The 26,276-nt window shown below is 36.2% G+C and overlaps 1 protein-coding gene across 2 annotated transcripts in view; it reads left to right on the top strand.

Moving 5' to 3' along the window:
* PDCD6IP (programmed cell death 6 interacting protein) overlaps positions 1–25,884 on the top strand; it is a 30,902-nt gene extending 5,018 nt beyond the window's left edge. The window contains exons 2-18 of one of the 2 annotated variants that reach the window (XM_058831595.1): positions 1,963–2,017; positions 3,791–3,860; positions 6,948–7,075; positions 7,655–7,808; positions 10,988–11,088; positions 12,774–12,905; positions 13,758–13,980; positions 14,710–14,833; positions 15,448–15,625; positions 16,033–16,144; positions 17,203–17,372; positions 18,119–18,367; positions 19,663–19,797; positions 20,702–20,796; positions 21,796–21,928; positions 22,236–22,441; positions 23,301–25,884. In XM_058831595.1, coding sequence (XP_058687578.1) covers positions 1,963–2,017; positions 3,791–3,860; positions 6,948–7,075; positions 7,655–7,808; positions 10,988–11,088; positions 12,774–12,905; positions 13,758–13,980; positions 14,710–14,833; positions 15,448–15,625; positions 16,033–16,144; positions 17,203–17,372; positions 18,119–18,367; positions 19,663–19,797; positions 20,702–20,796; positions 21,796–21,928; positions 22,236–22,441; positions 23,301–23,469 — 2,434 coding nt within the window. In that variant the 3' untranslated portion in view covers positions 23,470–25,884. The remainder of the gene's footprint in view (positions 1–1,962; positions 2,018–3,790; positions 3,861–6,947; positions 7,076–7,654; positions 7,809–10,987; positions 11,089–12,773; positions 12,906–13,757; positions 13,981–14,709; positions 14,834–15,447; positions 15,626–16,032; positions 16,145–17,202; positions 17,373–18,118; positions 18,368–19,662; positions 19,798–20,701; positions 20,797–21,795; positions 21,929–22,235; positions 22,442–23,300) is intronic. The other variant, XM_058831596.1, reaches the window with a different exon arrangement.
* The last annotated feature ends 392 nt before the right edge of the window (positions 25,885–26,276 follow it).

Raw genomic sequence — 26,276 nt, 5'->3', positions numbered from 1 at the left:
TTCAGTTATTGGTGGAAGACCTGTTGCTGTTGCAGGTTATTGTAGTTTTTTATATGGCTTGCTATATTGTATCTTAAATTGCTGTGGCTCAATTGAAGTCAGAAACCTGTAGTCTGATATGCATTGGCAGATACAGTTAACTGAAGAATACACTAATACTATTTTTATTGTCTATGATTTTGAAAATTCTTCTTGGTATTTTTAACCAAACGTTTATTGTCTGTAGAACACAGGTGTTGCATGTACATCAGTATTTAGTAGTGCAAGGAACGGGGAACAATGTTAGTCCTGTTTCACAGACTGTGAAAGCCATTACTGCAATGTGTTTTATATATTGGGACTAGAAATTCTATATTAAATAATTTGACCAATATACTGTTGAGCATATACCTGTGTGGCCAGTGCTACAGGAAGAGTATAGGGAACAGGCTTCACATGTTACATGTTCCTAGCAGTTTAAAGTTTTCATGTTCTGCATCCACCCTGTCATGTTTAACAAATGGTGCAGGTGTAGGGCACCACTCAGGAGAACTCGGAATTCCTTACTGTTGCCTGGATAGATTGTGTGATAGACTATACTGTACTCAGTATATTATCTTTCTGGCATCCTTTCCTAAATATCTTCCACTGTGACTAGACAAAATATTGGCACAGAGAAATTGTGGGTTTCGTTCACTGTGACTACTAAAATATATTCCAATGAAAATTGAGTTTACAAGTAAAGAATTTTATCAATGATTAGTCTATACAATTGGTACTGTGCAAGGCAAATGGTGTCTACTTCAAAGACAGAGAAACTGGGTTATAATGTTCTGATCAGGAGAGTACAGTGTGGGATGTTAATATTATGTCATGTGGAAAACAGAGTTCACTTTTTAGAATTTTTAAAAGTTTAATAGGATAAAAAGGGACAAATATCCAGTGCTGGTGTTTTTTGCAATAGGTGAAAAAACACACCTAAGCTTAAGACAATGTTCTCTATGTACTGTTACATTTCAGGGGGTACATATGTATTCATATGTTTCATACATTATTCAAACATTATTGTGAGCATTTTGATGTTCCAGGAACTCTCTTGTTTGATTTTACACTCCGACTCATCTGTATGACATCCTGTGGGTTAAGTCTATATATTTAATTTCTTCTTGTGTTTCCATCCTGTTGTTTTACTCCCTGATAAGGAGTTGTTCTGTAATTCTTCTCTGGTGCTCTGGTCTGTGTCACTGTTATCTTATCACTTAGGTTGGTCAGCTGATATGGGAGAAACAAGCGTAATTGCCTTACACCATTCTCTTAGTTACATAGGAGCATTTTAACATTTCATGTTTTGCTAAAGCCTGTGATATAATACATTCATCACACCACTATTTAATACATTCATCACACCACTATTTCTACAACCTGTATGGTGCAAAACTAATAGATCGTGCTACACTAATAAGCAGCCAAAAGGAGTTAAAAATGGTACAATATCTAAATACTAATGATCAATAACAACATGTAAAAGCTAATACATAAATGTGAACGCCATTATTATATGGCCATTTTTAACATGTCAAATGCTGCACTTAATTTACTTTTGGGGCATGACTCAGTGTACTCATTATCTGCCTGTATGTATATAGAGACTCCTTTGCATGGTACTCTTTTCTAATCCACCATCCATCAGGTAGTGATATCTGGATCAGCTTTGTCTGTGATGCTTTTTTACTTCTGATTGAGACAGGGTTCCCATGTTATGTGAAAAACTACCTCCTGCTGAACTTGTTCCTCTACTGTAAAAATCCCTTTAGACAGAAGTTGCTACAAATCCTCCATTGCTACAAATGAGCTTCTTAACATACTTGTGTGTAGGAATTTTGTGTCCTTCTCCCTACTTTATATGCCAGTTTAATAAACCAAAATTAATGATTTAATTTATCTAATGGCTGTGTGTTCCTTTTTTTTTTTTTTTTTTTGTAGATACTATGATCAGCTGTGTTCAATTGAACCAAAGTTTCCATTCTCTGAAAATCAGGTAAGAAGACTACCAAATCAGTTACTGAATCATGGCACTTGTGATGTGTGACTTCCAAGCCTTTACCTAATCCTCTAAGGAGTACTTTTATTGAACATGACATCTAATCTCTCTGAGGCTTATTTTCCTAATCTGTGTTTATTTTCTAGTCAGTGATCACATACAGTCTATGCTGAAGTGTCACCTCTAGTGGCCGTAGTTACCTTTGTTTGACAGATTGAGAAACATTTTGGCTTTGGCTAGTGATCACTGTGGTCTAGGACAGAAAAAGTTGGGCTGTGTTGATTCCTCTTCAAGTCTCTGCTTTCCAGGAAATCTGTTTCCTACTGGGTTCTAAAGGATTTTAAATTTCCCATTTCTATGGGAAAACCTATAGAAATGGATGGAATATGATCTTCGTTTTTTGAAGCAGGACTGATGTTTCCTTCACAGCAGTTACAGAATAATCCATTAAAAACCTTATCACTTTATTCCTGCCCCTGCATGACATAGTTTTTAATATAGGTACAGTGTTGATTAGAGTTTGGGGTTTTTTGTTTGGTTTTTTTTTTTTTTTCTTTCAAATCATGTCTCTAGAGAGAAATTCAGTTTAACTTCTCCCTATTGAAGGCTTCTTCAGGTGGAGACTGGAATAGATCTGTAGGCTCCTGTATTTTGTTGGAAAAAGGTGTGGGTTTTCTTTCAATGTGTTTACAAATTTGACAGTATTTATATTTCTTACCAAATCAACAAATCATACTTAGAGGGGTAATACTATGATTAAATGGAAAAATTTTTCAGTCTTACAGGTTACAAGTAATTTTATTCTGTTTCTAACTTTCATATGAGTTGTGCATGTAGCTGCATTTGCTTGCAGCCAAGAACTGCACATTGGTTTTCAGTGAGGAAATTCTTAGCTATGGTAATCTACAAACTCTGAGACAAGGAAAACTGGAAGACTTAGCAAGATCTGGATGTCTGTAAACTGTTCCACCTAAGGGGAGAAGTAGTCAGTGGAAACAGCAATGCAGCTGGGGACCAGAACATCCTGTACTAGCACTGCTGCTAGAGGAAAATACACCATCAAGCAGTATTGTTGCTCTTCCTGAAGTAATTCTCCTCTGGCACTTTAAACTGAGGAAGTTTGCCATCTTTTCTGATTTGATACCAGTTACTACAATTACTTGATCGAGTGAATAAGGAATCACATTGTGGAACTTGAAAGCAGATTCTATGAATATTTGCATTGCCTCTGAAATATATGCTGGAAGTATGAAAAAAATGTGCTGTTTCTACCTTTATTCTCTTTCCTGAGGGTATTTCCTGATAATGCTGCTATTGAATTCACTCATAATAATGAGTGGATTTTGGTATTGCACAACAGATCCAAATACATGGGTAATTTAGGCACACTGGAAGCTGCCTGGTTGAGTGGTTTTCTTAAACTGTGATTATACCAACCCATCAGACTTTCTGGGAAAGGAGTATCTTGTTTGGAAGCAAATTTATGTGTTGCTCAGAATGTGAACAGAGCTGAAAAGTAATTCTGAGAATTTCTGCCTTGTCTACTTGAAATGTTTTGAGCAAACTAACAGGATGGAAAAAATGTAGCATAATTTTGTTTTGAATACTTCCTGATGATTTCTTAAAACTTCCAGAATGTTTGTGATATTCCAAGAAGTGAATGGAAGGTTTTATGCAATTAGAATATAAGGGCTGAATACATAAATTTGGGGTATTTTAAGATTATATTTGATTTTAGAGGTAACGATCTTTCTTTTTCACAACTTCCAGGTCTGTGTAACATTTACGTGGAAAGATGCTTTTGATAAAGGATCACTTTTTGGAGGATCTGCCAAATTGGGTATGTGAATGTACCAAAAAATCAAATATTAATGATACTAAACTTTGAGAACATTTTTATGTAGTGGAATTAATAGTCTTTCTAACATTCTCAACATAGCTTTCAAATTAATTCAGTTATATTGATAACAAATTAATCACTTCAACAATGACAATGAACAAATAAGCACCAGGCTAAGAATTTTTATAAAATTGAGATTTTTTTATTAGATTTCTAGAGGGACAAATAGATGTGCAGTCTGATAGTTGTATCTGCCTGCTTCTCAGATGTTTTCTGGGAACAGCTCCAATTGATACTAATGGAAATGGTTCACATTAACATGAAGATTCGGTAGATTTTGGGAATGCAGCTCTTCCTGTTGTGAATGAGTAAGATTATTATGAAGTGTGCTTATAAGTGAGTGAGTCTGCTCCAGAAGAGGAATGATGGTAGCTTTCTTCAGTGACCTAGTCTTGATACCAAAGTTTGTTCAAGAGCATAGAATTATTTGCCTGTGCTCCAAAATTACTCTTCTATTACTTCATCTTGAAATATACAGATTTGAACACTTGGAAAGAAAGAAAATGGTATTTTTTTCCCCTAAACATAACAAGTTTGAGTCTTATTTGTTTTAATCATAGAGGGACAATTCTACACTACAAAATCAGGGTCATGAAATGGATTTGGGACACTTGCCAATGTAGAAGTAAGACTAAATCCTTTTGAGTAAGTGAGGAGCGGTTCAGTTGTGTGTCATCATTCTTTAGTATTTCTATTTAGACCTAAGTGTTCATCACGATCAGCATTACAAGACAACCATTGCAATTTTAAAGTTCCAAACAAAGCCTGAAAAAAATGTTTGAACTTTACTCTGGTTTTATTTTTATTAAAGTTTTTGCCTACTTTATACAGCTCTCCACTAGCAACTACTGAAAGTGTTGGCAGTTTTCTATGTTCTGAATACACATGTTAACAGCTGTGCTTGTGTGAACTATATCTGTAACGGTACACCACATACTTATTGAGTACTCAGGTGATCGTTGCTTTCTGTTCCAACTGTTCTAAGAAGTCCTGGATAATTGGAAATCTTTCTGAAGATGCTTTTTTTTTTTTTTCCTCAGGATTTGGTTTGTTCTTTCTGCTTTGGGCCTAACATTTAATGAGGATTAAATCTGTTTCATTGTAAAGTTCAGAATATTTTGTTATGATGTAAACATAATCTGTGAATCACCAGAGATATGTAATAATTGTAAAAAGAAATTCAGTAGCCATAACAATGATGATTACCATAAGAATTTGAATAAATTTGATGTTACTGCAGCTTGATGAAGCTTGCTTGTCTGCAGGTTGATGTATATACTAGTCTAAATAATCTGTGAGGTAGATGGCCAGAGATTTATGCAGCAGTCTATGTGAAATATCAAAGAAGTTTTTAACTAAGATGTGAGTAATGCTCAGTTAACAAACAATGGGATAAGGGTAATTTTGAAATTCTGAAGCAGATCTTGGTGGAAAGAAATTAACAAAAGGAGATCAGAATTGGTGGTGAGGTTTCTCAGTGCAAAGCAAAGCTATCAGTAATCAAGGAAGCAAAATTTCTCTTGACTTATAAGAGGAGCTTCCAGATAGAAATTCAGCATAAAACTCCCACAACTTCCATCACAGGGATGCGACTTCAGAGGTCTGGCTATTGGTGTGGTGCGGTTTGCTTCCCACCTTCCCCTGGATCCCAAGTCTGTATCACAGTGATGGCTGATAGACACTGTGACTGCTTGAAAAGTGACTGAGTTCACAGCATGGCATGTAATCTGAAATATATTGACTAAGTTAATAGATAGTGCCATAAGCATATGAGTCTGTGGAAAATCTGTATTGCTATAGTAAATCACACTTGAGATGCAGTCTAAAGTAATTCTGCACTTCAGAATCTTCCAAGCCATATATTTTTTCCTGTCTTGTGTTTTAGTCTTTTCATAGTCTAAACAACTTTTGTCTGAGTTCAAGACCTTATTCTTAGAAAAATTCTGGAAAATAAATTTACAGAAGGGAGATTATCTAGGTAAAATAGTGACTGTGACAATGTAACTTGTTTGGAAACAAATGGGAAAAATTGCATGTCATATTTAGGCTTGCTTGCTGAAAACTTAATGCAGGTTAGTGAGCACTAACATAGGAGCTTCAGAGAGGTGTTAGATAAATAAGTAGCTGTTTAAGGAGGCTGGATGTCAGTGAAATAAAACATGTGTACATTTTCAGTACCTTCATGTTTTAAGGATAACTGTACCTGGATTTATGAAATTGAAAATTCACTAGTTGTCACTTCTGTATTCTCCAAGAGGACTCTCTAGACACTTTTTGACACTGGCAGGAGGCTATTATCTAAAGTATTTGTTTTTTTCGAGCACTTGCATAGGGCAACAATTGCTTTTGAAAGCAATTAATATTCAAAATGGCTCCTGTTCAGGTATTTCTAGTTCTAGACGTGTGGGCTCCATCTTCTGGGTCTATGAAGTACTGCAGGAGTTGCTTCTGGACGGTCTACACTGCTGTCTAGTGAGATCAAGTTTTAATTAAGTAAATCATCAACTGTTTCAGTACATGTATAAAGAAGATACTTTTCAGCATTTTCAGCCTGAAGCAATAGCTTTAAAAGTACAAATTCCCTACATTTCAATAGATAGAAAACAGAATATGTAAAAGTCTTTGTAATTGGTCAGTTATTGCAAAGTGATTAATGTGTGCAAGTTCATAATTCAGATGATGACTTGCTAATGCTTCACGAGCCAAAAAGCTGCACTCTAGTTAGAAAGACTTTGAAGTTATTTGATATACTTTTTCATGCTACTGCTTTTTATGCTTTTGTCACTTTCTGTAGTTGCTCACTTGGAAACATTTCATGGTAGTACTAACTTAGGTTTTGTAAAGGCTTCAGAATGAAGATGACTTCAGCTTGAAAGGTTAAATAAGATTGGGGTTTTGTATGTTTGTTTTCACTTGAAACTGTTGATACCTTTACTGATAACAGTAGTGTTGGCCTCATCTGAAGGATGCTAGAGAACTGAAGTTTATTTTCTTAACAGTCTGGCTAACTGTCTGTCTTGCTTGCAGCTCTGGCAAGTTTGGGATATGAGAAGACCTGTGTTTTGTTCAACTGTGGAGCACTGGCAAGCCAGATTGCAGCAGAACAGAATCTGGAGAACGATGAAGGACTAAAAGCTGCAGCTAAGCACTATCAGGTACAGGGGTTCCCTGCTTCTGTATTCAGAATTAGTATTCTTAAAACATCAAACAAGTATCTCTCAATTTTAAGACCATATACACGTATATAAAAATATATATGTACATATTTTCCTGCTCTTAATTGCAAAGATGGATTGGCTGTGTACCTGGTCGTGTCTCATATTCATTTATCAGATTTGGAGGATATAATTCTGTGGAGTTCCCCATACTCCTTCCCTCAAGTGAGTTGGTAACTAAACCTTCAGCTTCAGATTTCATAATTTTAGCTAGTATAAATTTTAGTTTCCACAAGTATTACAGTAATAATCTCTTACTTCTTTCTGGAATGCTTTAAAATCTTAGGCCGTTAGGTGTAACCAATATACCATTATTTATAGTCTGTCATGATAAATGTCTCATTGTAAGTGACTACAAGAACAAGAGGTCACAAGGAGTAGTTTTTAGCAGGTAAACAATAAATGGGAGACCATACACTAAATAAACTTTTTTTTTGTATTTTTATATGTATTATATTTGTTAGTGAGAAAATTTATATGAAAAGAATGTACAATAATATATTATTTTGTTTCACTTAGTTTGCTAGTGGTGCTTTTCAACACATTAAAGACACAGTTTTGTCAGCCTTGAATCGAGAACCTACAGTGGACATCTCTCCAGACACAGTTGGGACTCTCAGTCTTATTATGCTGGCTCAAGCCCAAGAAGTCTTTTTTTTGAAAGCGACAAGAGGTATATTTTAGTTTTTAGCTTGTATATTTAAGTGCATGTTACAACTTCCCCAAAAACTTAGAAGTGTTTTAAGTTACTAAGAGCCTGTCAAGGCTGTTACAAAAGTTTTTATGTTTGCTTTTTCTGATTCTCCCCATGCTCATTGCAGGCCATTAAACACAAAATGCAGATGTCCCTTAAGAATTTGTCTAAGGTTTACCTGACGGTGCAGTTTTCCTATGTGCTTTTTTATGTCCAAAGCCATTAGTCTTTACCTTTACAAATGTTATTACAGAATTTTATTTTTTCCCTTCCCCCCTTGAAAACAAAATACATTCTCTGGAAGAACGGAGAGTACTAAAAATGGTACGTAAGGGGTTTTGCAAGTACTCCCCTCCTCCTCTTGTCTAGGTAGAGATTTCACAAGAATTTAGAAAGAAATGACTGTGCTAGAAATAAAGGAGATTTTCTAAGAGTTGAAGGGAAACTCTGTTTGGTTGCTCCTGCTTTTAACAGAGGAACTCTTTGACCAAATCTTTTAGAATGCCCAGTTGATGCCGGAAGGAGAAATTCTGCAGGTAGAACAAAAATTCCTTTTCCTAGATGTTAAGGGTTAATTGTGAAGTACACATTCAAAGTCTAGTTATCTTAATACAACTATTGGAGAACTTTCGCTTCAAAGAAATTTTCATGGAATGGTACTACCTTTTATACAAAATTTCTTATTCTTCTGCTCTTCTCTCAGTTCAGAAAAAAATGTTCATCTAGAAGTTAGAGATACTTAAAAGTAAAGCTAAGGACATAGAGGCCAAACGTGATAACCCACAAATGGTTCTCTCTCCTAACATAATTTGGAATACCTTAGAGGAAGATGTGGGTTGTCTTAACTGCAGTGTTTCTTGTCTTCACAGGGAAGACCCCTGAAAATTCTTGTAGCCTTTCTGCCTTTAGGAGATTCTCAACAAGAAACTGTCATCCTTCAGCCAGTTGATAAATTATATTTGTTCTTTATCATGCTGGTAGTAGTATTTTAGTCTCTGGCTGTTTGGACATTCCTTTGAAATAAGTTTGTACAACAAATGCCTGAAATGCTTCCTTCAGGAATGGAGCAAGTGCTTCCCTCATTTTGCATGACAAATAGATTGTCACTGTCTTGATTTCTTCTTTTCCAAAACACAAAAAAAGACAAAACAAGGCTAATCCAAACCCCAGATGTGCCCAGTGAACTGAAGATTTTTGTGATTACTCCTAAGACCACAAGTCTGATGGTATTTAAAGGACAGTAAGGTTAATAATCATCTGATTATGACGGCTGTAGATTTTGCTGGATTTATGTTCTTTTCCTCTGGGGTGGGGGGGAAGATGTTTTGTGAAAAATCATGTTTGACAACATGATTAACTTCAAAAACCCGTTTTTCAAGCACAAATCCTTCAGAGTTAGATCTCAGAACAGAAATTAAGCTTCTTGCTGCATTGACTACCTTACTTGGAATTTTCTGGGTTGTCTCTCATGTGAGATAGTCCATTTATCAGCTTACCAGTTACAATGGTATTTCTGATACAACTAAGTTTATTTAGAAGTTGAAAGAAAGCAGAAGTGTTTGTAAAAGCCAAGTTGTTCAGTCATATCTAACTTCATTACGTAACTACAAGCCAGTTAATTTCTGAGCCTTTCCTAATGTTTTAAGTGTCTTTAAGTCAGAATATGTTTGCTGTCCTGAATCAAGGCTTACATTGTAGCTGCATTATTTTAAAGATACCTGAGTAAAGACTAAAGCTTTAGATGGTGAAATATATATTCTGAGTTGTCTGCATGGACAAATGAGTTTCCTCTAACATTTCCTTTGCTAATGGAAATGTAGTTAATATGCCAATATTTTTTCCTTTCTTATTGGTCCAGGTATAAGAAGGAAGACTGCACACTTGGTGGGGCTAGAAAGAAAAGTTATTTAGGTTTTTTGTGTGTTTTGGTTTTATTAAATACGTACTGCACCAAAAAGGAACATTCTAGCAAAGAAGAAAGGTGATATATCTCATAAGCTGCTTTCTCCCAGTTTATTGACTGAATCCTGTTCCACAGTGAAAAGATCTTTCTGGCATACCTTAAACATGTTTACCTCACAGAAGCTAAATACATTATATCACAGTTCATGTCTGAAATGTTGTAGATAGATGTGTGAATATGCTGGTATGAGCAGACCACTTGGGAATTCTGTTGGTTGAATTTTGGCAGATAAGCATACTCTGCAGAATTCCTGATCTCCCTGTAGTCCACAGTCATGCTTATCAGTATATCAGTACCTAAGGGTCACCAGAGTCTGGTAGTACTTGTTTCTAAGGGCAGCTCTTTAGAGTGGACAGCCAGTGTTTGCATTGATTGCCTGCCTTCCTTGGAAGGCTGCATTGCTAGTGCAGGCCAGAGGTTATCTTTATCTCCTTTATAAAAGGAGATAACTTCCAGCCTGCACTACTTCCAGTAGTGCACATCTCCTTTATAAAAGGAAATAGAGAGTTGCAGAATGTTCCTCTTCCTTGGCTTCAGGAACAGGATGAGGATGTGATGCCGGGGGTACCACTGCAGATACACACATGCACTGGTATGAAGTAGTGGATATGACTTTGAGGAGCTGTGGTTTATGTCTTGGAATGGTGTTTCTATATTTGCTGTAAACTAACAGTGATGTGGACTGCAATGGAAGAGACCAGTCCCTTCTCCTCTTTTGCAGTTTCTCAGAGTCCTGTCATAGAACTGGGTTAGGAAGAGATCCTGCTGAAGATAGAACCTATTTTGCTAACTAGAGTTCAGCTAAATTCTTCAACTATGGCTGCACATGCGCTTGTGCTGGCACAAGGAAGGGCTGGGAGCAAGCTGCTAGAGTTATGAGCAGGATTGTTGTGGCTTTTATTGGCAGCTTGCCATTGGTTTGAGGTAGAGCATCACTCCTAATCCTGCATAAATGCTTGCAGCTGCCAATAGATTTCTTGTACAATGGACTGAGCCTTTAGTGTCATGACTGAAGTAGAAATTCTGGAAACTGCTGCTCTATGTCAAGAGAAGAATGAGATCCCACCTTTGAGCTATAATGTAAAGCTGTACACTTAAAATGGAGTTATTGATGTTTAAAGATTAAATAATCACCTGTTCATTTGTAAAAACTGATGATGATCTCAATTGTTCTTTGTTTTTTCTCCTCCCACAGATAAAATGAAGGATGGTATCATAGCTAAACTAGCAAATCAAGCTGCAGATTACTATGGTGATGCTTACAAACAGTGTCAATATAAAGATACTTTGCCCAAGGTTAGTAACTCATGGAAATAATATAGGATATGTTGTTATTGTGAATTACTGTTTTTGTTTACAACATACTAAATGAATGACTTAAAATATATTTTCTCAAGCTGACATATTGGTGCTTTTAAGGGAAATGAACCTGTAATTTGAAAAACAGTAAAGAACTGAGGGGGCAAAAGCGTGTGGGGTTTTTTTAATAAGTAAGATCTTATTACATGAAGTGCATGTATTTGTAATGCATTTCATTAAAGTGAATTTGAAATGGTTATGGTTTTATTTAGGGATGCATTCTTAGAACTTAATGCCTTACTAAATTTGTTTTCAAACTAACACTTTCTATTTGGGCTTCATTGGCTTCTTAGTCTCAGTGTTTCCGTGTGAAATTTGCTCTCATGTTGAGTACAGCATGAATACAGAGATACTGTTCACATACCTGTTAGCGAAACACATGATTGGAAAGGCAGTGTGTGTCTTCTGTCCTTCTGCCTGCCTTTTCTTGCACTACCTCAAAACAATCTTGATACTTGTAAAATATCCTAATTTAATCTTGACTGTGTATTTGAATGCTGTTGGTTTTGGAAGAGGTAGAAAGATCTTTCTCATGGTTCTTGAATGTTTCTCGCGTAGGTGATATGTTGTTTGTGATTTTTGACAGGCAGTGAGATCTAATCAAGCCATTGCTTTATCTTTTGTTGTTGTGTACCTTTCTAAGGTGTAGATGTGCTCCTTATTCCAGTTGCAAAGTAATCTGTCAAGTGATTATTTGAAGGAACATGAGGTTTGCTGGTTAACACCAGCTCTGAGAACAGTTACTTGTTTAGGAGTGTGACATCAAGGTTGATTGGAAGCGTCAAACTCCAGTTGCAAGGTCTTCCAGACAGCATTGTCTCCCAAATTTACCCTTTTTAAAAAAAATTATTTTTTCATCTCTGGGGGAGCAGCAAGCTTGCACAAGTGTGAAGAAGCAGGTCTTTGTATACTGAGGTCTTTAAAACATCACTCTGGTTTTCCAGTGCTCCTTGATTTAAGAAATAAAACAGTAAGGCCAAATCCTTGATCTAAGACCATGTCTGTACTGTGCGCTGCAGCGTAATGTTTTCTTCATGTCTTGGTTGGTACTCCTGCAAAGATAAGTGCATTTATGTAAAGTCTAAAAATGACTTTTAAGTTGCTTTCCATGTCAATAGTTACTGGTTTTCCTTATTTCTTCTTTCCTTTCATAATTGTAGTTGCTTTCTTGATAGGCTTGCTGCTGTTTTAAGTGTAATTACTTTGTTTAATTAAAAAAACTGTCAAACAAAAAAACCCCTAGAAGACCTATCTTTCCACCCACCTCCATTTCTTAAGAACACTGTCTTGGCTTTGTCTGGGGGTATTTGGGTGTGTTCTTGCAACATTCCTTTCTACTACATGCATGCATTTCTTATCTTTGAAGTAAATGTTGTGACTTCATGGCTTGAATTTAAATCATAGCTCATCTAAAATAATGGACACCAAGAGTTTTGCAACAGCAGATTAAAAAAAAAATATTCAATCCATGCAAAGCCACATAATCTCTGACATTTACCTCTAATGTTTTAACCTATCTAAACCATTAATTGGGTGATTCTAATTTCCTTTTCTTCTTCCTTTTTCTTCCTGCATCCCATTTGAATGTGGTGGTTAATGTGGTTGGACTTTCCCCTGGTCAGTATTTTTATTTCCAGGAGGTGTTTCCAGTTCTGGCTGCAAAGCACTGCATTATGCAGGCCAATGCAGAATATCATCAATCTATCCTGGCAAAACAACAGAAGAAATTTGGTGAAGAAATTGGGAGGTTACAGGTGAGCAACTGTCTTCTCTGAAAAATATGGAAAAGCTTTTAGTCCTGAAAAGCTGGGTTGGAGTTCTGAAAATCCAAATAACTAGGAATGAAATATAGTCAGAAATTGTTGAGCATGTTTATCACATTAATTGAATTATTATCAGCTGCAAAGATGAAAGGCACATCTCTAACTTTTGTGAAGATGTGTTTTAGTGATTTTTGGGCAATTTGATACTGCTTGACTTGTTAAATCTCTATCTTTACGTTTGCATAGGCTTCATATCTCAGTACAGCTATTATGACAGATTTGTTGATAAAGTTTCCTACATAATTTTCCTTTCCTACATTAAAAATCCCCCAGCGGTTAAAATTCTACCTGATGTGTACCTGGTTCTTTTGCTGATATCCTGCTTTAAATCTGAGTAATTTCTAAAAATTGTACAAACAGTTCTCTTTTTAGTCTTTATAGTCCTCCCCCTCCATATCTATACCTGGTTTCTAGAGGTTTTCAGCTAGAGATGTTGTAATGAATAAGGTCATCTCATATCTTAAGTACAGTAGAGAAAAAAAAATGGCTAAAATGAACTACTTCCTTCAAGTCCCTGGATCTTTTGGAAAATAAATATTTGAAATGCTGCTTCAACTGATTGTGAAGATCCATGTTTACTGTGTATCTACTGATATCCAGGAAATTAGACTGACTTATGTAAGACAATCATGATGACATCTTGAAAGTTACCATTATGCATTTATCAACTTTGTGCAGGATGGAACTTGAAACTTCTTTTTGTATGCTCATCTGCTTTCTTAAGAATATATCAAAGGGAGAAAGAATTTTATTATTTTAACTGTGTTTAAAATTTTTTTTTAGCATGCAGCAGATTTGGTGAAAACAGTGGCATCTCGCTATGATGAATATATAAATGTTAAAGATCTGGTTGACAAAATCAACCGTGCACTTGCAGCTGCTAAAAAAGACAATGACTTCATTTACCATGACCGGGTTCCTGACCTGAAAGATTTGGAGTCCATTGGAAAAGCCAGTCTTGTGAAGTCTACTCCAGTTGTTGTTCCACTCAGTCAGAAATTCACTGGTAAGCAAAGTTTGTGGAGTGCGCAGTGTAATTGTTATCTTGTGAAACACATGGTCAATGAAGTTCATTTATACCATGAAAAAATAAATATTTACTTTCTGCATTCCATTACGGGTACAGCTGTGTTTTTGAAACTGCTGTTTTTCTCCTCCAGTTTGTTATTGTTTTGATAAGTGTAATAAAGCACAGGTTGAAAATTCTTACCTGAAGTGTACAGTTCTCATACAGATCTTCCTAAGATTTTCTTAGGAATTGAATTTTCTGTATTAAACCAATGTTTTTAATTTCAGAAGGAAAGGTTCTGTTGGGGACAGTACTGAGTAATACAATATTAGCTAACCTTGTTGCTGGTCTACCATAAAGTTGAAAAATTTCAGTTTGTTTGCTCTACAGATGTGTTGTGAAAAAATTCTCTTAGCTTTCGCATATTTTTCCTTTAGTGAAACAAAATTAGAAATGAAGCCTTACGGCAAACCTGATTTGTAACCCTACAATTGGTGTAAATATATTGTCTTCAAATTATTTCAAACTCAATTCAGCCTTAAAAACTGAAATCTAAAGGCCTCTAAAAATAGATTTTTTGTTTTTAAGATGTCTTGGGGAGTAGGAGGAGAGTATCTTAAACTGTTTAGGTCAGTCTCTGTAGTACAGCATGTAAAAAAAGCTGTGAAGACGTTTGTGCTTTTACTTTCATAATGCAGCTTGTGATTTATACTACTTTAATTGCAGACCTGTTTGAGAAGATGGTTCCACTGCAAGTGCAGCAGTCTGTGAGTGTTTATAACCAGAGGAAGGCAGATCTGGTAAACAGGTCAATAGCCCAGATGAGAGAAGCCACAAATCTGGCAAACGGGTAAATATGGCTTCTTGTGAAGTTTCTCAAGAGGGGTTGTGCATGGCCTTACAGCCTGCAGATATCCACATAATAGCAGTGCTTTTTCATTATTGTATGGTAGGCTGGCAAACTTAAACCACAACAGGGGGATTTAGAACTACTTTTCCGTAGGTGTTAAATCTGAAAGGTTATTAGAAAGAAGTAACATTTATTTTTCTTCTATTTTTCCTCATTTTTTGGAAGTCCAACACTTCCTCAGAAAAAGTTCAGTACCATTAATCCAGTAGGATTTTCATATTCCAATGGTCATTTAAAAAAAATTCTTTAAAATAAATAGTTATTAAAAAATGGTACCAAGCTGAGAGATAGCAATGTAATTAAGGCAGTTGTTTCTTTTGTCTACAAGTCACTACCTAAAATGTTTACTATGTTTTGTAAGTGCTAAAAGACTAGCATTTCTTTAGCTTTCTAAGAGCTTTGAAATGTATTTTTAGCTAGGTATATGTTTGAAATTTCAGGCTAGGTATACATTACACTTCACTTCCATTATAATTGACCGTGTGATTCTTTATTTAGATAGCAGTGTTATTTTCAGGATAAAAATTGTTTATTTAACATGTTGACTTTTTCAGTGTGTTGGCTTCCCTCAATCTTCCTGCTGCTATCGAAGACGTGTCTGGTGACACTGTTCCTCAGTCCATTTTGAACAAGTCCAAGTCTGTGATTGAGCAGGGGGGAATTCAGACTGTTGATCAGCTGATCAAAGATCTGCCTGAACTGCTGCAAAGAAATAAAGAAATTCTAGATGAAGTAAGCCCAAAACCCACTACACTAAATCATTCTTAAAATACATCTCCACTGAATGCTTTACTTTAAATGACAATAGAAGTGCACAATTATTCAAATGCTTATAACTTTTATAGCACTTTCAAAATATGCTATTTAAGTGTTCAGCCCATACAGAAAATGTGCTGTCACATGTGGATGTTTCCTTACAAATACTTTCTTTTTATCAAGGTTGGTGGAGAGGGGGAAGTATTGGAAAAACATTCTAAAGAAGTTTGAGTGATTTGTCCCTTTTATGCCTGCCTTTTATTTGTCAAATTATATTTTAAAAGAATGTAGAGGCAGTTTTTGTTTTCTGCACTAGCTGCATATTTTGAAGCTATTTTATGTTTAAAACAGGTCATAATGCATGTAACATTTAACTCTTGCAGTCTCTGAGATTATTAGATGAAGAAGAAGCTACAGACAATGACCTACGAGCAAAATTCAAAGAACGTTGGCAGAGAACACCATCCAATGAACTCTACAAGCCTCTGAGGGCAGGTAAAGTCCATGCTCCATGCTTTGCATTCTAAAGATGCCCATAGTGTAAATTAAAGTAGTTTTCAGTGCTCTGATATTATCTATAAATACACAAATTTCAGTTTGAGGCAGGTTATGCCAGAATATCCTGATTGCTGTCTGCACTGTTATTTGGAGCTGAAAAAGGATGTAACAGCAGGGAATTTGCTGCTCCTTTTGCACCTTTGGGTGTGTACGTGCATGTTGCATATAGCTAAAGCCTTATAAAATCAGGGCCGTGTTACCTTTGTAAAATCATGGCTCAGGTCTGTTACTTAGGCTAAGTAGAGGGGAACTGTAGTGAGAAACATGAGAGACGTGCTGCGTGACTTCCACATGTCCACATTGTGGTGTATGGTGGTTGGTTGACTTGGGCTTGTTGTGCCGTAAAACTAGGTAAAGTGATAATGGCTTAAAAAGGCTGGGTTTTTGGCAATAAAGAGCACTCCTTTGCACCTGCCTGGGGACTCTGAGTCACTTTGCTTCATACACATACATGCTGAAGATTCAGAAAACAAATGAAATGAAAAATGCCTGCCTCCCAAGGATCTGGTTTCAACTACTTAAATACTCCAGTGTATTTTATTTTGTTAACATTTATTTTTCCATCAGTATGTTGTCTCTTTAATTCGATGTTATGTTGTTTTTTTTTACCAGCAGTTAGGTCAAACTACTTAGGACCATCACTATAGCATGTTTTCTGTGTGCCTAATATGTGGTGGTTTTTGAAGCTAACATGGGACTGGTAACACTGACTAGGTCTTGCAGAGTTAGAGATCTGAATCTGCAGGGTAGCTCAAACCAGGGTTCATTCATATACCTTTGTATACTTCACTGGAGAATTAATATAGGTGCCTAGTTTATGCAGTTTATAAAACATAATTTAGAAGCTTAAGTTTTATATAAAAGTCTTACGTATTAAGCAGGCTTATAAAAAGGTATAATGACTTGCTGAAAAGCACAAAAATGGCTCAGGTGCAAGATCGGATGAAACAAGTTTTGAAATGATATAAACTCTCTTTTTATCCTCCTGCCCCCAGAGGGAGCCAATTACCATAATATTTTGAATAAAGCTATGCAAGCAGATGGGCAGGTGAAGGAGCGCTATCAGACTCACCGGGATACGATTGCACTTCTGTGTAAGCCAGAGGCAGAACTCAATGCAGCCATTCCTTCTGCCAACCCAGCAAAAACACTACAGGGAAATGAGGTAAAGCAGTGAAATCTGTTTCTATTTTGAATAGAAGTGCTGTTTGTCTAACAAAGTAAACTTGCATGAGTTGGTAAGAAAGCTAATTCTTAGCTGCTCTTGTTTCTGTCTCAGTTGATACATGAGGTAACTAAAGGAAGAAAAGAAGTTGTCTTCATGTTTAAAATCTTCTTGGGCATAGTTTGTTACATTTAATGTGAACAAAGTCAATCACCATGGACAGCGATACTGGTTGACTATTATAAAAGGAGTAATGAATATTTTTGTTGTGTAGGGAAGTGGGATGTAGTGCTCAGTTTCTTGGGACAACATAAGACATGGCTCAGTATTTTAAAGGATTAGGCGGTTACACTAATTTGCTTTCCAATAAGTTAGTGGCTCATCTACAGCAATATTATTATTTTTCTCAGTAATGATTTGAAGTCAGTGTTTTTTTGCTGCTATCTTAGAATATCCTATTGGAAGGTATCTGATCAACTTAAAAAAACGCAAACATTTTACACAAATTCAGTCTTATTAGCAAAATGAAATCTGTAGAAGGGAATATAGATTGAGAAATGCTAGAAGATTTTTTTTTGGTCATATTTGTCCTAGTTTCTCACCTTTAACACATTCATAAGCAAATATACATGCAGAAATACTGCCAGTATCAGTGAGGGGTGTAAGATGGAAAAAAGTTATTAATAAGTTATACTTCTCCAGTAGTTTCTCTAAACCTGCTAACTTAGGACATTTATATTGCCTAGGTTGTTAATGTCTTAAGAACTTTGCTGAACAGTCTGGATGAAGTTAAGAAGGAGAGAGAACAACTGGAAAATGACCTGAAATCTGTAAATTTTGACATGACAAGCAAATTCCTGACTGCACTTGCGCAGGATGGTGCTATAAATGAGGAGGCTATTTCTGTGACTGAATTGGACAGAATTTATGGAAGTTACACACAGAAAGTGCAGGAGTCCCTAAAAAAGCAGGAAGAACTTCTCAAAAACATTCAGGTACAACACTTGGCATGTTTTCCTTTCTCCTAAACTAGGAGTGATGATATTTCTACCTGTCTAGTACTTTAGAGGTCTCACTTCACTTTCTAGTCTGTCTTGCTTTCCATTCTGTCATATGTTAGTTGATACTTCTTCATGCCTTGATCACTGAAAAATAAAGATGTCTTTGTGTTCGCTAGAAAGAAATGGAAATGTTTAGCAGGCTCTCCCTACAGCTCCAGTGTAAATTCTCTTGGACGTTTTCTTGGCACAATTCTGCAGATGGTTTTGTCCTTGAAAGAAGCTTAAGTGGTGTGTTAAAAAGTTTTTGGGTTTGTTTCGTTTTTTTCCCCTCACTCCATTTAATTCTTTCTGGGATAACAGGAGACTGTCTTTACTCTCAACTAGACGACATTTTGGGTCTCTGAAGTACAGCTTGGTTTATTCGTAATTGCTCTTGAGAATTTATGGTTGACTTCCAGTATGTGCAAAGCTCATTGAAGTAAAACCTAATAGCATTTCCCAAAGTTTATTTATAAATTCAGTCTTAGTTTATCAGAGACAGTTACCTGAACCATCTGGCAAAAGAGGAAGTCTTAGTGCTTGGAGAAAGGACAATGGCAGCTTGAGTAATGATGAAGACTTTTTTTCCAGTAGGAAAAAAAAAATTGTTGAATGACCAAATACACCATGTTTAGCAAGGATTTTATATTTGGATATTTTTAGCACAATATATTTAAAGAATCTTGATGGGCATTAGTTTAATGTTTCAATGTCCTGGAGTTCAAGTTTGTTGGCTTCTGACAGTTGAAACAGTCTTTTTAAGTTTGCTTTTTTATTTTCCTGAAAGAAATGAGATGTAAATAGGTGTTCCTTCTGTAAGTTTTCCTCTTTCGTGTCCTTTTAATAGCTTGCCAATGTCAACCAAATTTGAGGTAATGCTTCTTAAAAATACTGACTTTCAGTATGATTGTATGAATATCAATGGAAGTTAGTACAGGAGACAGCCTAATTAGTATAGCCTTGAAAGACAGTCTGCAGGATGAGGCAGCCCACAACAGAAAAGGTAATTATCTGGTGATAGCTACTACCAGTGAGTTAACATATGTACTGTTCTGAAATATACATTATAATAGTCACTGTGCTTGGCAGGTAGCAAGGATGGAAGTCCAGTGTGGATGGGAGATGAGGAAAAGCAGGTATTGGGGAAAACAAAAGCAATGAGTAAGAGGAAAAAGAAAACAAAACATTCAGAATCTTACATGGAACTAGCTTGTATTATTTGCACTGTTTATTTGTTCTCTTCTTTTAAGAATGCGTATCAGGATTTTTCAAAGATGAAACAATCAAACAACGAATCTAATTTAAGAGAAGAAGTCTTGAAGAACTTAGCTGTAGCAAATGACAACTTTGTGGAACTTGTAGCCAATTTAAAAGAAGGCACAAAGGTATGGTAATGCTTAAGGGATTGAAAGGACTTTTTTTATGTATACAATGAGATGTGAATCAAAAATCACAATAAACTTTGGAGACATGATAGCTGACAGGTGCATTTTTGAGGATTTTACTGCTGGAGCGAGGACAGCAAGTTGCTTGAATTTTGATTGTTTCAAGAGTTGTGAAATACTTCTTTGTTCTTATCGGAAAAGTAAGCTTTTCTGAACAATAAGATAAGCTGTTAATTACAGCTGAATAAATGAAGCTGAAGCACCCAGATGAGCCATTTTATCTGAGAAATTCTTTCATCTGTTCTCCCACGGTATTTAATCACCTTACAAAATTGGTGTTTTAAGTGTTGTTACTGCAAACATGAGAAATAATAAGGAGAGCTGTATTTAGTTTGCTTTTTTTCATCTAGACTTCTGGAAGGTGTCTTATGGCTTCTGCACTAAGTACTTTTGCTTGTTTATTGATAGCTCATTAGACAGAGAAAACGCAGCTTCTGAGATATCTGTACAAATGAAATGCATGGTACTGAGAGCAATAAAATTAAAAATAAACCATTATCCTCTACAGAAATAAATAGTTCATTACCAGAAGTGATACAATTTTGCTCTGGTTTTAATATATATTTTTTAGTTATCCTAAACTATTTTTACGTCCTACACCCACACACCCACAGTCACACCCACACCCATAAAATTCTATGATACTACAAGGATGGGCAACAACAGCTGACTAATTTTTATTTTGAAAAGCATAATAGAATGTACTAGCAAACTTTATTGGAATGGCAGGTTCTGGGCTCTGTAATAGCACAACACCTATTACTGGATCAATATGTAGAAGTATGCCAGCCTGGAGTCTGAACATAGTTATTGAGCATATTGTGTTTTTATTTTTCTTTACTAGTTTTACAATGAGCTGACAGAAATCCTGCTGAAATTCCAGAACAAATGCAGTGACATTATCTTTGCTCGCAAGACTGAAAGAGATGAGCTGCTCAAGTAAGATTTCAATGTTTTGTTTAAGCATTGCAGAAACATTAAAGTATTTATCAGAAATTTATCATTGGGGACATGTTTATTATGGTACTTGTTGAAATGAGAAAGGAAGAATAGGTATCAGTATTCTACTTCTGCCCTGTAGTCTGCTCTGGTCTCATAATTCATCACTGCTTAGATATGTGGATTGCTTTCAATGCTGGGGAGAGAAGAAGCTTTTGTCGTTCAGGTGAGGAGGAATGTTTGATGTTGTCATTGTCCCCTATGTGAGATCGGACCTAGTATAGTATGTTTCAGGTGTGATTTTTAGGCTCTTCCCTTTAAGAGGAAAGCATAATTGAAATTTGCCATTTAATCAGTGTTCTTTAGCAAAGCGCATAGCCTTTTATAAGAAAGGACTTGTTGGTACTAAAATTTTGGTTGGTGAAACTGCAATTCTTTTGTGTACTTGTCATCTTAGAAATGCATTGCTCAACCCTCAATTTTTACCTTTTCTAACTTGATCCTTTGTAGAATTGTTCTTTTTCAGTTTACAAGCTCAGTGCTTGTAAACAAAGTCTGAGTAACAGCCCCTTCTGCCTTTTATTTGGCTTCCTACATGCATGTAGTTTGGAAGCTGTTAGGCTGCCTAACCAAGGCAGAGGTCTGATTATCTCACATCTCTGTGTTTACATTCAGTATTAAGGCTGTAGGGTTAGTGTTGATAGAACATTCTACTGAGTCTTGCTGTGCTCTTTTACTGTTTTGGCTAATGTTGTGATCTATACCCAGTGCTGAGTTAGAACATAAAGACATTATTAGAAAATAAATGTAACAGTTAATCAGAGAGTTGGCTAGAGAATGGTTTCCGTGGAAGTGATTTAGACTCCAAATTTAGTTTGAGCTAGCTCAGTGATCATGCTTTAAATATTACTCTACTGCATCTTTTTGTGTTAACTTGCTGCTGTGTATAACAAACAATTCTTAAACTGAGCTGCATGTTTGTTCCTTTGTTTTTAATAGAGATTTGCAGCAAAGCATTGCTAGGGAGCCCAGCGCTCCCTCCATTCCTCTGCCTACGTATCAGACCACGCCAGCAGCAGGAAATAAGCCAGCTGCATCGCCCACTCCCACTCCAGCCCCAAGAACCATGGTGGTAAATACATGCTACAGAATTAGTGGATTGAAAATACTGGGTCTGTACTTGGGAACTCTAAACTGATCTGTAATTTGTGTGTATCACTCCTTAATATACTGCTGTAGTTGGAAATGTGTTGAAGTGAAATAGAGGGCAGAATATATTAAAAGCCTTGTGTCTTCTAGATGTTTTGCATTATCGGTCCAGACAAAATATAGAATGTCTGTTTAAAATGAAAATAAAAGTCACTTAATCATATAACCACAGCTTTTGATTCCAAGACTTCGATAAAGAACCTCATGCTTAATTCACTTTCTCTTATTAGGGGACTAAACCACAGCCACCAGCACGGCCACCACCACCAGTGATTTCTGCAGCAAGTAGTTCCTCTTCTGCATTAGCACCTTCTGGAGCAGCTGCAGCTCCTGCTGCTGCTCCAGCTCCTACTCCAGGAGCCAGTGCACCTGCAGCAAGTACTGCACCTTCACAGGCACAGGGACCACCTTACCCAACTTATCCCGGTTACCCTGGGTAAGTTAGGGGGGAACTTAAGCAGATTTTCGTTATCCTGTTACTTAAGGGCACTTTTTCTTGTGTGTGACTTTTTAACATTAGTTACTATTAGAGTTGAAGATGTGTTTGCTGTTTGAGGCAAGGAGTTTTTTTGTTTGTTAGTTTGTTAGTTGGTTGCTTGGGGTTTTTCGTTTGTTTGGGTTGGGTGTTTTTTTTTGTTTTTTGTTAGTTTTAATCATGTAACTCTTGTAGGAATCATTTTCTTGTACCTTTTGTGGGCAGGGTCATTTTAAGTGTTTACAGTTCATCTTCTTCAAAGGAGAAGGAAAATGGGATTGCATTTCCTTAACTGTGGTTTGTTGATTATTGCCAACACTTGCATAATCATTTGGTGATGTTTATCTCAAAACTGCTGGCATATCTCATTTTTCAAGTCTTTAGTATGATACTAAGATAATGAGAAATACAGAGAAAATTCCAGCTGAGTAGTGTATTTTCTTCTGATGCTTTTTTTCATCTTCTGGTGTCATCACAAGGAATCGAAGGCAGCTGTGCTCTCCTTTGGTAGCAGGCTCAGTAAATGTTGAAATATTCACAATGTTATTAAACATTTGAGAATCAATTGAAATCAGTTCTAGTTCCAGCAAGTTGCCTTTACTCCACCTTCTGTCTGCATTTCTGTTCTACACACTGTAATAGTTTTCATGTTTGCTTCTTGAAAGTTACCACATTTCCTGCTGCACTTGAAGCAAAATGAAAGGAAAGCATTTGTGGAGATTGCATGTTTGTTTGTATCTATTAATGAGTTGTTTTTGCAAATTACCATCATTGATGTTTTTCAACTCAGGTATGCTCTTTTTTTTTTCCCCCCACACAGGTATTGCCAGATGCCAATGCCAATGGGCTATAATCCATACATGTATGGTCAGTATAATCTGCCATATGCACCCTCACCTGTGTATCAAACTCCTGGACAACCACCATATCCGCCACCTCAACAACCTGGATACCCTTTTCCTCAACAGCCTTATTACCATCAGCAATAATGTCTCTGCAAAGAAGCTCTGCTTATTAAAATTTGGGAGAAATTGGCAATAAGTGTACTAAAACTTCTAGCTTCCGTTAGTGTACCATACTGAACTGTATGCAGCTATAACTCCTGTCTCTTGTTAACTGCTCCAAAATGTCTAGATCAGTTTTTATGACACTAAGCTCTTTGAAAGATCTACTGCAGTGGTTTAGACCATAGACTAATGCCAGAATTCGAGCCTAATTCAGCGGTCTGAAGCGGTACACTACATTTTTGTTAGACCAAAAGATTTGTTTGCAAAAATCTTGTAAGTAACAGATAGGTTCAGATGAGAAAAACAAAGCAGTGTGTGCACTGGGTGTGATATATTCTACAGAACCATATAGCATTTCCTTCTATTCTCTATTAGTTTGTATTTTTTTTAGTTTAGTTAAAATATGCTATTTTGTCTAATAATCAAGGCCTTGTAAATCATCAGTAAAAAGAAATAAATTACTTAAGATGGTTTAAGCACTTGGCATTCTCATTACCATAAAAATGTGTTTTGTGTGTTTGTAGATTGTTTCATTTGTCCCTTGACTTTCATAACATGAGGAAGTTTTCAAGGGTTTAGCCTTACAAGTGAATTTCCACCCCTTTTCCTTGATTCTGTATTTTTGTGACAGAATCCATAATTAACCCTGTAAGTGTTGGTAGATGAAGTCTTACAGGTAGAGTTTTCCTATAACTTTGACATGTACTGGACTGAAATACATTTATTACCATTTTAAATGAATGGTTACTGTCATCTGTAGGATACTATGTAAAAGAAGGGAGGTAAAGGTCCTCTTACAGGACCAGTGAGTAGTTGTTCTAACTTGTGTTTTCCAAAGAAATGGTGGTGGGAAATGTGTTATGGCTCAAAATAGGGCAACTATTGTTTGCTGGAGCTTTGCAGTTTGTTTTTTAAATGATTGCTTTTTTTTCCCTTGAAAACATAACATTGATGTATTCCCTCAGGGAGCTTGTTATCAAAGTGGAAAAACTTTTTTTGGGGGGTGGGGAAAAAAACCTTGTAAATTAAAGCACATGAATGTTTACTTTTGGATCCATCATCTCAAGGGATAAATAACCTTGCACTGCATTTTACATAAGATAGTGAAGAATCTAAGTTTGGGGTTAATGGCTTCTACCAAATATTTGATAACCGTTTTTCAGCCTTTTCTTTTTCCAGCAGGCTTGTCTAATGAGGGACTCTCCTTTCATTTAGCCCTTGATCAGAGTTGATTCTGTGGGACGGTTAATTTTCTGAATGCTTCATACAAAATGTTCTGGCCTTACAGAATAACTATCACAGTACCTGTGTTACTAAAAGTTACTCCTTTGTTTTTCTATTAAAGTGCCTGATTAAGATACCGAGGTATATTTTAGTGTAGGTGTTTAGAGGTGCCAGTTATTGTAGCATCTGGGTGGAAACCTCACTGGATCATGAATATTCTTCCTTGTAAAGAAAGCAGCATTTGTATTCATAGGAGCTCCTTTCTGTCTCAAGTTCCTCTTGCTGTGTGATCATCTTGATTACTGTGTCAAGACTCCTTGTCTTTAATACTTGCTAACCCCCGTTGAAAATGTGGATCAAAAGGTAGAAATAAGCACCCTGTACAGAACTTATTGAGAACCTATTTCTAAACAAATGTATTAATCTGTAGAAGCTCAGTGATGTGGGGAACATGATGGAGTAAGGGAATACAGCACCATAGATGAAACCGCTGCACAAAGACTGGTGCTTTGAATTTCTTTATAAACATTGCTGAATGGGGTGGCACAGAAACCTTTTCATGTTTTTTTCCCTGATGAGAAGACATGAAGCAAGCGAGGACAATGAGAAAAATCTAGGAAGATAACTGTTTGGAAACAGCAATCAGAACCTGATTTTGTTCTAATGGAAAAAAACAGTAGTTTTCCACTAATTTCACTGTGTCAATGTGAGCAAGTGCAAGTCTAATGCAACTTTTTAAATTCTAAATTTTTAGTATGCCATGGGCTGTAGGTTTTCAGTTCACACATTAGATGCATTTGAGCTGTTGTGTAAGTTTGTTTCTAGTGCCTCAATTGATAAAACTTATTTTCATGCTGTATAAAAAAAGTCATTTGTTCCAGCATAAAGATTCTTAGAACTGAAATTTCCTCTTTAAAATTTCATAGATCTGGAATTACTGTCAAAACATTTTTTCCAGTTGTGTTTCTGCTTGCTTTAGTCTATTATTTGAATATGTGTAGAAATCTATGCATTCTGTTCAGTTTCTCTTTTTTTTTTTTTTCCTAAAGAGAACAGAAAAATCCAGAGTCATGTTATGTATCGACTTTTAAGCATGCAGTTGTCATGACTTCGGTTGAAATGTTACCTTGTTCTTCTATAGTTTATTAAAAAAAAACCAGTTAGAAAACCTGATTTCATGGTGTTTCTCTTGAGTCCTTTGGGTTCAGACAAGTGTTCTTTTGGAAAGGATGGGAACAAGTAATGGGCTCCCAAGAATGTTTGTGCTGTGGTGAAGGTCTATCAACTACAGCTGCTCTGTAATAACAGCCACGTTCAGATCCTGGTAGTTGTGTTTATTTCCAAAGCTGATGCAGTGTATTTCCCTCTATTTATATGAGGAGGAAGTGATTAAGGTTGATTTATTGGTTCTGTGCCTTCAAAACTTGTATTCCAAATTTGTTTTTGTGAACTCATGTTCCGGCTGGCTTACACAAGACTCCCAGCATCATGGGTATTAAAGCATGGGTTGCGAGAAAAGGGGTTGTAAGGGCAGCTAATAACAGCAGATAAACAGTCCCCTTCGG

The sequence above is a fragment of the Poecile atricapillus genome, chromosome 2 (genome assembly GCF_030490865.1).
Source record: "Poecile atricapillus isolate bPoeAtr1 chromosome 2, bPoeAtr1.hap1, whole genome shotgun sequence".
Lineage (NCBI taxonomy): Eukaryota > Metazoa > Chordata > Aves > Passeriformes > Paridae > Poecile > Poecile atricapillus.
Note: the sequence above shows the minus strand (reverse complement) of the source record. Positions and strands in the feature narration are given on the sequence as shown.